At 42.7% G+C, this 15268-nt stretch overlaps 1 protein-coding gene across 4 annotated transcripts in view; it reads right to left on the reverse strand.

Moving 5' to 3' along the window:
* hecw2a (HECT, C2 and WW domain containing E3 ubiquitin protein ligase 2a) overlaps nt 1–15268 on the reverse strand; it is a 39725-nt gene that overhangs the window by 18695 nt on the left and 5762 nt on the right. For all 4 annotated transcript variants that reach the window (XM_051404020.1, XM_051404018.1, XM_051404019.1 and 1 more), the window contains exons 2-11: nt 11102–11796; nt 6727–6834; nt 6351–6445; nt 5664–5730; nt 4352–4521; nt 4066–4205; nt 3259–3359; nt 2330–3174; nt 316–616; nt 104–196 (exon numbers count right to left, since the gene is read on the reverse strand). In XM_051404020.1, coding sequence (XP_051259980.1) covers nt 104–196; nt 316–616; nt 2330–3174; nt 3259–3359; nt 4066–4205; nt 4352–4521; nt 5664–5730; nt 6351–6445; nt 6727–6834; nt 11102–11480 — 2299 coding nt within the window. In that variant the 5' untranslated portion in view covers nt 11481–11796. The remainder of the gene's footprint in view (nt 1–103; nt 197–315; nt 617–2329; nt 3175–3258; nt 3360–4065; nt 4206–4351; nt 4522–5663; nt 5731–6350; nt 6446–6726; nt 6835–11101; nt 11797–15268) is intronic.

A 15268-nucleotide genomic window follows, 5' to 3' on the forward strand; every position in this document is an offset into this window, starting at 1 on the left:
TCAGTGAGACACGGACAAATTTACACACACAATCACAGACACACAAACACAAAGACACACTGCTACAACAGACAATACGGAGCATGCAGACACACACACTCACTGGGAGGCAGAGGCTCGTCCACGCGCTGGTATCGGTGGATGTCGTGGCGCACAGAAGGAAGCGAACGTACAGGATGGCCGTTGACATGAGAACCTGAACACAGAAAACAAATTCATTTTGTTTTAACATGATCATTAATAGTGGAACTGTGCTTCAGTTTAACTTTTAAGCAGGAGAGGCACCTTTTGGACAGTAAAAAGCCGACTAACTACCTTCCTCTCCATCTGTTTCTGTGGTGACTTGCTCTGAATCCACAGAGCCCGCCCCCTCTGGTGGCTTTGTCTCCTCCCCTTCCGGTTCTCCCACCACGCCCCCGGCAGCCTGCAGGCTCGGCCTCCTCACGCTGATATCTTCCACCTCCGCTTGCTCACTGGCTGGGGCAGCTTCTCCTTCAGCCTCAGTGACAGCGACCTGCCCGCCCCCTTCATCGTCTACAGCTTGATTGGTTGGTGGGGTGCCGGAAACTACATCTCCCCCTGGATCTATCGCTGTCTCCGCTCCCTCCTCCGCTTCCTACAAAATATCCCACAGAATGATAATTATTATAGGTGAGGATGTATTATTAAAAAAAAGGGTTTCCTGCTGAAGTGAATCACATTTACATTGATATGCAAGACATTCACTCCTACTGCTACAAAATATATGAGAAGTACAGGAAGTCAACCCCAATGGTTCACAACGTGAGGCAGCAATTGGCTCCATCACCAAGGCAACAAAAGAAAGATGAGAAACATTTGAGTTCATGCAAATAATATGCATTGGTGCGTTGGCGTGACAGCTAAAAGGAAACAATCTTAGAGCCTAAAAATCTCATGAAATACAGATCACTGGTTCCCACTCGTGTCATGTTTCTAGAAAATCGCTGCTGGTACAAGACAGGTCAGACAAAAGGCAAAATATTCTCCAACTAACTGAATATGTATTTACCAACCTTATATTGTACTGCACGGTGGTGCTGCAGTGGAGTGTTATGGTGCAGTGTGACACCAACCCAGCTGGGTTTAGGACCCAGCGGAGACTGCTGCTGAGTATAATGTGTGCACTGTGAGGACAGTAATGACACTCAGCCACAGCAGAGTGGACTGTGACTACACTCAAAGATAAAGAAAAGGAAAGAAATGGTACGATGATAGTTACCAAAAGCAAAATATTATCAGGATGCATAACCAGAGCGTAGACATACTGTAGACCGTCTGAGCAGACTGTGGTGTTTATTTGCAAATCTGAGACAATAAACCTTTATTAGTTTAAGTCAGTGGTTCCCAATCTGGGGCTTGGGACCCCCAGCAGGGGTCACTAAAGCTTTACAGGGGGTTGTAAGGCCTTCTTGAATTTAAGGGGTGTAAGAAATATAGTTATAATACACAGTAGGCCTATATCACAGCATTTCCTTCATTCGTGTGAAGAAAACTAAACAGAATTGTTATTTTTAAAGTTTAGATTATTATTTAAATCCTAAACTTTGAAGACCTGAACACACACTATATTCAGCTAACAAATACAGCCTCGTCCTGCATTATAAAAGTACGCAGTTAAAACACACAACGAGTTAAGAGAAGAAAACACTGAATTTGTCCCAAAAAAAAGACTATTAAGTACGTATGATTGTTTAAAAATAAAATAAAAAATATATGTAACAGACATAAAAGTGAATAAAACTGTCCCTAAATATATAAGGAAATCTTCTCTGATGCTAACAGGAAATAATCTGAACAAAATTAAACTAAATCGCCTGTTTGACGCAAGATCCCTACAGTTCACTGAGTTCACTTTTGGGATGAATTGTACAGTTTATTAGTTGTTCTGTACTGTTATTGTTATCGATTGAATATAATATAAAATATATCCAGAATATATATCAGTAGTCAGGGGATGTCAGTTCATTAAATAACAGAATAAGGGTCCCTTCAGGTTTCATTTGTTTACAAGAAAACTCCACAAATGTGTTCAATTTGCTAATAAATAAAATAAATAAATAAGACATCTGCTGACGTGATCTGTGTGTGAAACAGTTTCTAGTTCATTAAAACTGACTATTTCCTTATTTTATTTATATGGCTGTAAAAATGGTCATAAAAATATTGTCAGATTTAATGATTTAAGCATTAAACACCTACAAATAATCCTTAGTTGCAGCCCTAAAAGGGACACTTGTGGTTTTGTAGTAATACACGTGAACAGAGAGCTGAATCTCAGGTCGTGACCATATAGAGATAATTAACTCACCACCGCAGTAGCCAGTGTGATTGGACAGCTCTCTGATGATGAAAAGGCCGTCTGCGGGGCTGTTGCCATGGAGCAAGTGTCCATCTCTGAGTCCTCGCCAGCCCCCCTTCCTTCCTCATGCACTTCTCCCCCCACTGACGCAGCATTATGGGACACAGCCTCTGTGAAAGGAGCCTCGTCCACTTCGGAGAAGACGTCTGGCTCCAAAATATCATCTAAGTCCAGACCTGCCGCCATCTCCAGGGCCAACTCTGCGTCAGGGGGCACGTCGTCTGTCCCGCCAACCGCACCCTCAAGCTCCTCCTCCAGCACCGACGGCTCTAGTTGCTCAGGCTCCTGCTGGATCTCGGGAAATGGGTCGTCTTCATCGGGGCCGCTGACATCTGGAGGTTGTCCATTCATCAGCAGCGGTGACAGCGGCACCGGAGTGATATCATTGGCCCCGGACCTGTCCTCGTCCTCGTCCGAATCGATGTGCAACATGGCGCTGAGCCTTGTGTGTGTGGGGAAGCTGGAGCGCAGTTTAGGGGAGGCCGCACCCAGGGGTCTTTCACCGGGGCCTTTCGGGGCCTCAATAGCATCCAGGCCCTCAATGAGCGACCTCTGGAGCATTTCATGGCCTGACAGGCTTGCAGCCCCGAGAAATCTACCCTCTGCTCCAACAAGAGACAGGTCCTTCTCAGGGAAGGCCATGGCGCCACCTTCCCACATGCTTTGGGAGCCAGTAGGAGAAGGTCCTCCAGAGACCACTCCAGGAAGATGATGGGGCAGGTCCTCATCATCGGATGGAGTCCCTGGAGCTCCATTCAATGACGACATGCCAATGATAGAATCAGGAGAGGCACCTACAGTAGGCAGGACAGGTGGTTGAGAAAGACAAATGTAAAGTAGTGGCAAAGAGTTGAAATACAATTTAAAGTCAGGTTTACCATCCGGCCCGGTCGAGGTGAGCTCCACTTTGAACTGCAACTGGCCGCTTACGTGTTCAGTGGGAAGGCGCCGACACAGGGGGAAACTCACAGGCTGGACTCTGGACAGTCAAACACAAGCAGATATACCAACACCATGATATATGTGACATTAATAAATTAATATAGCAGCAGACAACTACTTGCTTCGTAAAGATGTAGTTGAGTCCTCTGCAGAGAATGACGTCACTGCAACTGAGGAGAGCAACTGAAACTATTGTATATGTTTTTCTCATCTACAACTGTAAACTGAGCATTTACTTTGACCAACCCATAGTTGCTGATTGCTGGAACAATGAAAAAACTAACAAAGATGGTTTTGGTGAGTTTTATGTTGTTTCTGTCCACTTTGAGGCAAGGTAAAATTTGAGTTTTTTCTATGGAGTCTGGTGGCCAGTGATGGCAATATTATGTCTGTTTCTGGTCAAACAAAAGGTCTATCTCTGTAGGGATCCTTTCCATAATGTTGTCAGACACAATCTGAGTCTGGATGTACTTTGACAGGTGGATTTGTCCCCAAGCATTAACGTTAGCTTTCGTTGCAGCCGTTGCATCCTTTTCACATCTAACTCGAACACAAATTAAGGGTTTATTTCAAGATGGTGACTGTTGGAAAGACTTTTGGTTAGTTTTGTTTCTGTACAGTTTGAAGTGTGTTTCACAATTACCTGCTAGGTCAGCTACTGAGACATCTAGCGGCAAGTGAATTTCTGTTGTTACATAAAGTATGTTCTTTGAGTATGTGAACTGCGTGTGTTTGTCACCTACCCTGGTATTTTTTCAATAAGCCGCTGCACAGGGATAGTGAGCTGACCGAGGAAGCGTTTGATGATCGGTCGACTTTTCGCAAACTTGTCCTTCACCTCTATGTACAGAATGTCCGTCATTAGTGCTACAAATGTGTATTTCTGCAGGGTGACAAGAACATATACAGTCAACATATATCATCATATATCAATTGTGTATATATAGTGTTTGAAAATGAATGTGTGTGCATGAAAAAAGCATGCTCAGTGTAGTGGGGTACTGTAGGGTATAAAAGCCCAAACGTCACCTCTCCATGCCAGACGGGGTTGGTGGTGTTAGCGATGATGGCTGATCGTCGTTCCTGTCCGTGGTGGCTGAAGATGGGGAAGACACTTCTTTTCCCTGGGTGGATGGACATCTTCAGGTACGGGTCCGGATTGAAAAACATGCCTTTCTTTAAGCCTGTGGCTCGCAGATCTGCAACAAAGCATCAGTAAAGGCAGACTGGTGAAGAAGAGAAGGTTGAATACTAAGGAAAGTAAAAGACTAATGCTTTCTTCTTGTGTTAACAAGATTTAAAGTCTACAACTATGCCAGCATCTCAATAATATTGTACTTACAACATGCTGATGCTAACGTTTGCTGATTAGTAGTAAACACAAAGTACAACTGAGGCTGAAGGTATTTGGCCATAAACCAAAGTATAAGACAAATTTGAATTTTGATCTGATGATGGCGCTATATGAAAAGTCAGGTAATCACCAAAGTGATTACAATTCATCATGTGAGGATCATTAATGTCTGTGCCATCCATCAAATAGTTGTTGTAGTTGAACCATGAATATCAATACCATGTTTTGTTGAAATCCATGCAATATTTGTCACAACCTTTCAGTCTGAACCAATGTGGTCGACCAAGCGACTGCCGAACCGAGTGACCGACATCTGTTCACGCTAACCTGCTCTCAAGTTGCCTTTTAGTAGAAAACATCCACTGCAGATGTATAATGACAACAGAATAAAGTGCTTCAGGTGAGAAACTCTCTGTTGTCATGTTATTCCTCATTATAATCTGTTTTTTGTCTGCCCCTGTAGTCCATAAACACCCAAAATGAGGGATCACCCATCACTTTGGCCAGTAACTTCCATAACTGCATCATAAAACTCTTTCCTGGTTTATTCATGTTTTTATTTGGAACAATGGTGAATTGTTTTTTACCACAGTTTGGATTGCTTGATTGCTTGATTAATTGAAACAAGCTGTACAGATATACAGTATACTGGTATTTTCCCGTAAACCTGTTTTAAAAAATCCCCCACAGACTTCCCGCATTCCCTGTCGTACTCTGTCAGGAAGGCACCTCTTAAAATTCCAAAACCACTGTTTCCTGAAAGCAGCTTTTAAAGTTTATTATAGCTTTCCCTCTAAGGACTGTAAGACAAACACAAGGAGAAGATTTCATCACTATGGCTTGAGGGCTTTGTTAAAATGTACTTAAAGTTATTGACTCCACTTCCAGATCTTCTTTGATTTGTTACAAAGAATGATTACATGACAAACTGAGTGACTGAAACATGCATTTTATAACTCCAGCCAACATGTAAACCGCTCCACTCACCTGTCAAAGTAAAGCTGATCAGTTTTCGTGGATGTTCAACGCCCACCTGCTCTGAAAGCCCCTCCACCTGAGAGAGAACAGACGACGTCACACCAGGGTGACACACAATTCACATCAATTTAAATGCCAATACAGGAGATAACTTTGGAGGTGGAGGGAATTTAATTTACAGTATTTGGCCGTCAATTGAGTGGATTGTGTGAAACATGGTATTATGTCTCTGCCTGAAACACCACAAGGCTTTAGTATGTACAAATCATGTGTACTTTACAGGACTACCGACCATTTTTCCATTTAATTAAATTCAATTTTATTCGTATAGGGCCAGATCATAACAGAAGTTATTTCAGGGCACTTTTTATAGAGAGCCGGTCTAGAAACCCAACAATTCTTACCATTTTTCAAAGAATCCTACCTGACAGCCATTGGCTTTATATTCATTTAAGTTTTATTTAGCCCTGCTTGTCAAATCAACCGTTTAATGTAATAATTAACCACACTTTCAAGCAACATTGCTCATGAATGCCCTGTTCTTTTAGCAGGTGACTTTCACATCCAGGATGCAGACAAAGTCAAAACTCTCATCCAAAAATAATCCAAACTAATTATAATTACTTTGGTGTGATGCCTAATTTTAACTGTAATGATGGAGCTAAACCTGAGACTCTCAAACCCACTGACACAGACCAGGACTGCGGGGTTCTTCACGGTGATGCAGGGGGTCGTGGCTCTCAGGGCTCCGCTCACTCCATGGTAGTACTTGAAACAGATCTTGGTCTCGGCTGCAGAGGAAGCAGCAAAGAGTTATGGGATGTGGAAGCAGTGGAAACATTATCTGCCTATTGTTGGCCACAAAACTGAGTTGTACCGCAGACTGTGCAGAAGTCTAACTGTACTGTGTTTTAAATATTTAATGTGGTTTTAATTCTAAATACATGGTAAATATACTTGTTTCATGAAGTCATATGAGTTTAAACACAAAACTTTAAACAACTTTTTACCTTTTATTCCAATGAACAACAATGAAATGAATCTTACTGTATGACTGCCTTCGGTAACTTACGCTCCATAAAGTAGGGCCCGGGCTCCAACCTCCAAACGATCTGACCCTTCTGGGTGCCATTCACCCCTCGGTTCTTACAGTCCCACACATTGGACGGACTAGTTTCATCTGGACAAGAAGAGAACATGTGTAAATTATTGGGTTAGATCATATCAAGCTATTGCAGTGTCTGATTTCAAACCAAAGAATGTAAAATTAAACAACAGATGACAGCGTTCTCGCTCTGGATCCTCGCTCTTGCTTTGAAAAACTGCAAAAAAGCCGCATCTGTTCTGTCTCTCAGCGTGTTTAGTCTGTGGACTCTGTCTTCCAAAACACAAGTTTGCCTTTAATCAGTGAAATCCATTCCCAAAATAGCCTCCCTACAACCTCTAACCAGAAGGACAAACTGCAAACTTCCTCTGAGTTAAAAACAGGGAGGGGGAATTCCGCTGTACGTAGCACTTTCGCACACAGATTAATGAAGCACCAAACTCAGCTGACTGGTGGAGAGAGTCGAGGGAGGGGGTGTGTGCTGTGTACGTGTGTGTGTGTGTGTTTGAAGGGGAAGTTGCTTATCATTGAATGTCTGCTTAGTCGAGGAAAGCGGTAGCCCCTCTGGGGCATAAGACCCTGGAGCAGGTAATGAAGTCCTGGCGGCCTTATGATCGATATGAAGTGACCTGACGCCCCGCCTGGCACCAGCAGTTTACACTATCTCTTTCTCCCGCACAGCATTCTCACCTCCAAGGGAGAGTTTGGTCAGATAATCCAGACGAGTTAAGTCCTGGAGGTCATCGCAAATATAACTAATTGTTTGATTTAAAACCACAGGAACTACAGTGCTTTTATAAAATAGCTGCATGGTGTCCAGAATCTACTACTGTCTGTTGTACTGCAGGTTTGTCTGACCTCTTGGAAGTCAAAGACAGCCATTGTTTTCAGAAATCCATTATCCATTACACACACAATACATCACAGGCTGTAATCTTCCTCCGACCGTCACTGTATTAAAACAGTAATTATCTGGTGTAAAGAGACGATTTCCATTTTTTGCTTCACCGGAGAATGTTATGTAACCATCGTGACAGGGAAAAGGCAAACTTATGGTGATCTCTTCTTCTTTTAAATCATTAATTATATTCTCCAAGGCACTCTCCAGGAGCTGTTTTTTTAATATGTAACATTAGATAAAATAAAATGACACTACAGAGAGCTGAAGTGAAACCAGAACTTCTGTTTTCTGGTCCAGAAGTAAAAATCACATTGACATTTAACAGAACAAATCCAGTCTAGCAAAACATAACCGTATGTCTAACAATATGTCGCATGGTTTACTCCATATGTCTAGATGAAGATGGTAAATAAATGTGTTTATTTTAAAGGGTTCCTGCTGTGATTTACAGCAGTACTGCACTAGAGACCCTCATGTGCCAGAAAAAGGTAAAAATAGAAACATAGGTTGAGATCTCATATACAGTAAGTCGAGCTCCAAATACACTGGATACTACATTTCCCATAATGCCTCCAACATAATTGGTCCCTGCCTGGTAAACTCACAATTTTCAAATTTCACACCTCCAGTTTATAACTTTATGAGCTTTGTGTAAAAAAATGTTTGTCTGCAACAACCTCAAACTCAGCAACCTGGTTTCTAAGCATACTCCTTTCTTGGTCAACTTAGTTAGCAATAATAAATAGGCAAAGCCTGGTTACACTTTCAAAATAAAGCTTGCCTGAGGTTGCAGTTTGGTTAGGTTTAAGCACCAAAAACAACTTGGTTCCGTTTAGGAAAGGAAAAGATAAAACCCGACGTAATCAATGTTGACTTTTGGTTTCACACCAGACTCAAACAGCGGTCTACTGGGTGAAAGCCATCCATCCTCCTAAACCTCCCAAATGCAGACTTTGTCTCTCTCTATACTACTGCTGGTGCTGCACATACGCTAGTGTACTTTTCACATTTAGGAGACGTGACACTGACACAGTATCCTCCAGTGGATCTGCGATCTACGTGAGACTGGGCTGAACTGAGACCCTGATGACATCTTCGTTTTCCCAGACTTCTCTGGAGCCACAGAAGACCTTATGCAACCGTTTTTACAGGATGAGTCGTGCACCACGTGATGAGTAAACTGACCTTTAGGTGTGAAATTGGAGTTACTTTTACAAAAAATCTGTTTTTTGTGCCATTTAACAAAAATTTTCCATAAGCCCTAGACCATTAACGGCTGAACGTCAACAGCTTGACAGTTTTGTTTTTCGGGATAGCAGTCTAAGGACGCTCTCCCATTCTAGTAACATTTCCATGGGAAACGTAGTTTTTTGTATGCTAACAAATGAATCGTTTAACTCCTAGAGGCAAAGTCTGTCGTAGAGATTAATTTGTCTTCGACGATGGAGAGCGCACCACAAGAACACATTTCATTTTCTCTGAAATGAAAGAAATGTTAAAAAAGAGACTCTGAGTTATAAAAGCTTCTGGAACAGAGGCTATAGCCCAGAGGTGACTTCAGCTCTTCATTATGTGAGCAAAACAGTGTAGAATTCATGGGTTCTTAATAACAAATGTGCTGGTTGTTCACTATTGCTCCTGTATTACTTTTCACCAGGATGGACAGATCTGCCTTCTTCAGCACACAGGTCAATGTATTTCCCCCCTGTCAAATTCCTGTCTCTAAGCAGGATTAGCACACATTATTGAAGACCACCCCACTCGCCTCAGAGACGTGCACGCTTTGTGATGGTGTGTATGTTATTGTATACCGAGGCAGAGCTGTTGACATGTTGAGTCAGCCTCCAGTCCTGTGTAAAGTCTCAAAGTCTCTTGTTGCAGTATTGACTCAGAGTTGGAAGCTCCTACACAAGACTCTAGCTGGCTATTCTCAGCTCACAATAACAAAACACTTGGATCAGCTGAAAGGCTTTGAGGACAGGTAGGGTCAAGGTCCTGGATGCTTGCAAGTTTCCCAAACAGTTCAGCAAAAAGGTTTTGGGGAAAAGCACAAATAACAGTATAGAAAGGCAGACTGAGAAAATCATTCAGACTGTATCTTTTGTTTTTGTTCTGCTGATTCTGATCATGCATAAGTAAAACTTTGAAAAAGCAACCATCTCTATTATAATATACAGTATGAGTTATTAGCAATCAGATTTATTGATAATCATGTAAGAATATGGTGAAAATATTATGGAAAACTTGTGGTCAGCATGTCCACCAACAGCTGATTTTGAGCTTTGGCGACCGTAAACAGTGTCGAGAATTTCCGAATCAGATTCTCAGAATGTGATTGCTGCTATGAACGAGCCCCCAGGAACATTGTCTAAGAAGCGGCAGTAAAACAGTGGATATTTTTGTGACCATGCATCACAACCTCTGCAAGATGACTTGTTTCACTGTCAGAATTTGATCCATTTGGAAAGTCTAGAAGAGCCGTGCAATTAAATCATTTTAGTTAATTAGCAGAGGGCCGCACCCAGCCGGCAGGGAGTCTCTAGTGTACTTGCTCTACTGCCTCACGTGAGAAAGATCTGGATAATTTTAAACCGAGAAATAGAAACTATTCGCTGAATGAAAACTAAGTCATACGGTTGAAAGAAACTAGACGGTTGACCCATGTGTGATTTCCAGTGTTGGGAAGGTTAATGTGTTTTAGCTTGCATATTTATAATGCCACAATTCACTTGGCATTTATCACAGTCTGAACCCCAAATGTATATTTTACATGCGGACACGTAATGCGACCAATACATTTTATTACACTCTCGCACAATGTGACGTGCAACGAACCCGAAAATTGCTGTTCCAGCAATTGCTCTAGGGGCCTTTAGTTGAGACCTGACTTTGGACTTGAAGGCAAAAACATTCAAGTTTCAAGTTCTGATCTATTAAAGTCCCAGAACATTAAAAAATGATTAGCACAGCAACAGGCCAGCCTTGCATAGCTGCATACCTTGCATATTTATTATTAGGACTATGCATGGACTTCAGTTGTGCAATGAACACTATCAACACAGCTTTGAAAGAAAGAATTTCTTCTGATTTGCTTCTGAAGACCTCTGACTTGATTTAAACCTGTCCTCAAGGACTTGAGACTTGACTTGGACTTGAGATTTGAACTTGACCTACACCAGAAGAGTTAAAGGTCCAGTGCGTAGGATTTAGTCGCCTCACCCTCGCCTTCCAAGCATGAAGGAGAAACTATTGTGGCTGCAGAAAAAGTCCTTATCTAGTGTTTGATTTGTCCATTTCGTGCTACTGTGGAAACATGGCGGTTCGGCATGGTGGATTCTGTAGAGAAAAACATCTCATTCTATACCGAAAACTTCAGGCGCCAATAGATCAGACACACTGAACCTTTAATTGCAGCTCTACATGTAAAAATAATCATCTCACCAATGTGGTACAGCCCGATCCAGTCGGTAGCATCCACTTCTTCCTTGATGTCCCAGGATATGACGAGGTTCTGGCCCCGGTTCAGCGTGTACTCCAGAGTGGACGCCGTTAGCGAGGACCTGCTTTGGGAGGTCACCAGATCTGTGTCACTGTTAGCCCGTGGAAGCCCAATAGGACTGCTGACAACAGAGACGGTATCGACGGAAGCCCCGCCCCTCTCTGCCAAGGTTCGCAGGTTCTCCGGGCTGAGGGTGTGCCGGAGGTGGGGGCTGCGCCTTCGTGGAGCAGACAAGTGTTCACGGCCCCCCACTGCGAGGTTGGGTGGATTGTGGGAACGGGTCCTGGGCGGTAGGACCGCTGTGGCGAGGGAAGGACGCATGTTGCACGATTGGTAAACTGACAGTTGATGAGTAGAAGCTTCTTATCAATGGGGTCGGTCGTCGAAGCGATGGTGCATTTCACGGATTGGTCCACGCTGACTTAACTTAAATCCTCATGTCTGAACAGTGACAGTTGGTTTGAAGGATTATGGCTGGAAACATACGGGAGCCTTGGAAACTACGTGTTGATTACTTCCCCACAGAGGCTCCCATTATCGGCCCTTTTGGTCCTCACATCATAACCGAACTGTCGAAGTAGAAGATATCCAGCAGTCGCTCTTATTTCATGCCATCCAACGGGACGGCAACGAGAACCTAAAGACGGGGAAAGAGGAGAAAGAAAACAGTAAGCTACAACAAAAGGAGTGATTGTATGCTGCAAGTTGCAATCAACAAATGACTGAACAAACATTAGTCACCTGGGAGGTTGTTTGCTGTCAAAGAACCTGTCACCAACACAAATAACCCAGCACAACCATTTCACTTCTTTCCTGACAACCTTTCTAATGAAAGAGGAAATGGATGTGAGGAGGGCTTCAACTGTGCACGATTCCTTTTATCATTATTACTCATTTTGAGTTATTATTTTTTTTGTTTATTGCTTACTAGTGTCGGATTGGTGAGGAATAAACACAATGCACTGTTTACTTCTTTTAATGATTAATGAAACACTTAATGAGAGCGTATGTGTACAAACAGACCTTTCCACTGTGGAAAAGAGCAGACTGAAATTATTTAATTTAAAATCCATTATCTCTACGTGACCACTGGAAAAAAGACATCTTTAAATCATCCTAACAACCCTCACACACACACACACACACACACACACACACACACACACACACACACACACACACACACACACTCTGGGTTTCTATGGTTTCTGTCAGAATAGGCTGCCTTCGTAAAAACAGAGAAAGGAGACAGGCAGCTGTATCTGCCTCCCAGGAAGCTCTTCAATCAGCAAATGCCAGTTTGGGAACTGTCTGGGCAGCGCTGTCTCCACCAGAGCCATTTTGTTTTTAAAGGAAGGATGACATGTGACTTCAGATGCTAGCCAAAGGCAGCTGGTTTAAGACCGGCTGAGAAGCAGAGGTTTTTTTTTTTCCCCCGACTGAGAATAGCTTTGGTAATATACAGCTAATATGTGCCTGGTGCAGTCACTGGAAAACCATGCGGGCTGTAGTCTGAGCTAAGCCCCGATATCTTTGGCATTTTAAGTGGTAATACGTCTCAAAAGCTGAGCTGTTCAGCGATGCCTCCTCTGCAGGCCTCAGTGTGCGGTCTGCACTGTATGCATCACTGTATTTAATAAAAACGTTTGGATTGTAAAGTTAATAGCCTTCAAATAAGCAGAACTCAAAGCCCACAGGCTAGACGTCACTCCAGTGCAAATGACAGTTTATACTCCCTCATATTAAAGGAATAGTTTGGCAATATTAGGAAATGTGCTCATTCGCTCAAGATTAATAACACTCTCATATCAGTCTGGTAACTATTAAGCTATCACCAGCAGCTTCATTTAACATAAAAACTATAAACAGGGTAAAACGGTTAGCATTTGTTTACAGTGTGGCATACTGACACCATTAAAAGTATGTTGAATTATCTATTAGCAGTTACAGTTTGCAACATATCCACGGATATACAGACAACTATCACTGGATTACTGCCAAATTCTGGTGTTAAAAGATTCCTAAACACGTTTATTGGAGATGAACATAGAGATAATGATATCCTTGTAAAGTGTACATCACACTGTATCTAATATGTGTATAATATCTGTGTGTCGAGATTTGACTCCAAGAAGGAGCGCAATTTTTGACGTAACCTGAAATCTGTGTAGGATTCAGTGGACTTCAATGAAGTTACAGATTGCAACCATTTGAATATAGCCTTCCTGTGTGTGGGAGAGCCAGTGTTTGGCTTTACTGTTCTGGGCTACTGTAGAATCATGGTGGTTCTTATTTTCAGGTGATTATACACTAATAAAAACTGTTAAACGTGCTGGTAAGTGAGCCAAACTACAGTAACTCTTTCCCTCGCCTCACAGTCTGAAAACTCTGCTTTAATATGCACTTTGGTCGCCATTTTCTGTTATTTACTTTGTCAATATGCTTCCCTCCACTGCACCCACTAACGACTTTCTCTGCATCATCCATCAAAGTGACAAAAAGTTCTGCCGTAGAAACCACAAGCAACTTCTGTCGTGGATGTCTCCTCCAGTCAGTTATATTGTCTGTTTCCAGTCTTTTTGTAATCTGGAGTTATGTTCCATGTGGAGAGCTAACAGGTGGGTTGTGTGACTGGAGATTCTTTACCATGCACGAACCGGAAATCATTTCACAAGCGTTTCATATGCAGTAACTTGTGTGAAAGATTGTCTAATATACCGAATATATAGCTCCTGAGCTTCTGAATCAATTGACTTTGCATTTTGAACTGGCCTCTGCGTTGATGTATGTGGACTGGCCGTGTTTCCAAATAACCCAGGCCTGATATTGAAATAAGATCTGCTGCATTTGACATGGGGAAAGCCTGGACGTTCCTGACTCGACAAGATTACCAGAGCGCGGCTCCATCACACACACACACATACATACATTGCATACAGGGATTTATGACAAAATAAAACCTTCATCACAGATGCAGGAATACATAAATCCTGCTCACGTGTGCTCATGGTCTCATACGCAGTGGTAGCACCAGCAGGGGTGGGGTCATTTCCATAAACAAGAAGAAGAAGAAACAAAAATAAGTGTATATGTAACTGGTTGAGTTGTTATGTAAGTGTTCCTGTGGTCCCCCCTCCTCATGTTTGCCAGGCATTGTCTAACCCTGATGTGGAGTGGGAGATGCCGCGGCTGCACTCAACGCAGAGGGGATGAGGAGTTTGTCTTCCAAACAGCACAGACCAAAACATGACCTCAGGAGAGGGCACTGAACAATCTGGACTCACTCCAGTGCTTTTTCTTCTAAAAGACTGCCATTTCCCATTATAATCCCGATTCCAGCGCTCTGCACAGCTCTGCACCGCTCTGCACCGCTCTGCAACGCTCTGACCTGATGTGGGATTAGTGATTGATTCTCAGGAAGTGGACACAGATAAACAAGGTGTTATTTGAGTACCCAAAAATGAAATCGTGTTTCTAATTTTAACCAGATGAGGCTAAATTTGACTCCTGTCTTGCAAAGGCAGTCATTTGAGTACTGTGCTGATATTAGGCTCCAAATACTTTGTACTCTGCACCACTGTGCAGCGAATACTAAGAAGAAACACATCTGCAGCAGAGGATCTGATGGGGCATGGCAGAAAGAGCTGGATTATTGTTTTCATATATCTTGTCAAAAAGCATTTCTTCAGAGATCCTTCCAGGAACAGGAGGGCGTGGAGGACTTGTAGGTGTTTGGGAATTATAATAATGCCATTCTTTGTGACAGGACGGTGTTTTATGAATGAGGATAGCGTCCCATGTGACAGCCATGACTGACAGGAACCATCGTAGCAATGTGGCTGAACACCTCCCCTTACACACCTCATGCCAAGAAGATGTGCCGAATCCTCTCAATCACACACAGTTGAAAATCATTTTCAGGTACAGTCATTTCATCTCGAGTCGATTCGCAGAAAAATAACAGTTTGGGTTCATTGTTTAAAGGATAACTATTAAAAACACATCCAATGAGCCACAGCGTTGCCCGGAGCGACCGTTGACAGTAGAGTCAGTCCCACGTAACACCAATTGGGTATTAATCCGCAGCTGTAAATAGTTCCCAACACTTG

Source organism: Dicentrarchus labrax, unplaced genomic scaffold (assembly GCF_905237075.1).
Source record: "Dicentrarchus labrax unplaced genomic scaffold, dlabrax2021, whole genome shotgun sequence".
Lineage (NCBI taxonomy): Eukaryota > Metazoa > Chordata > Actinopteri > Moronidae > Dicentrarchus > Dicentrarchus labrax.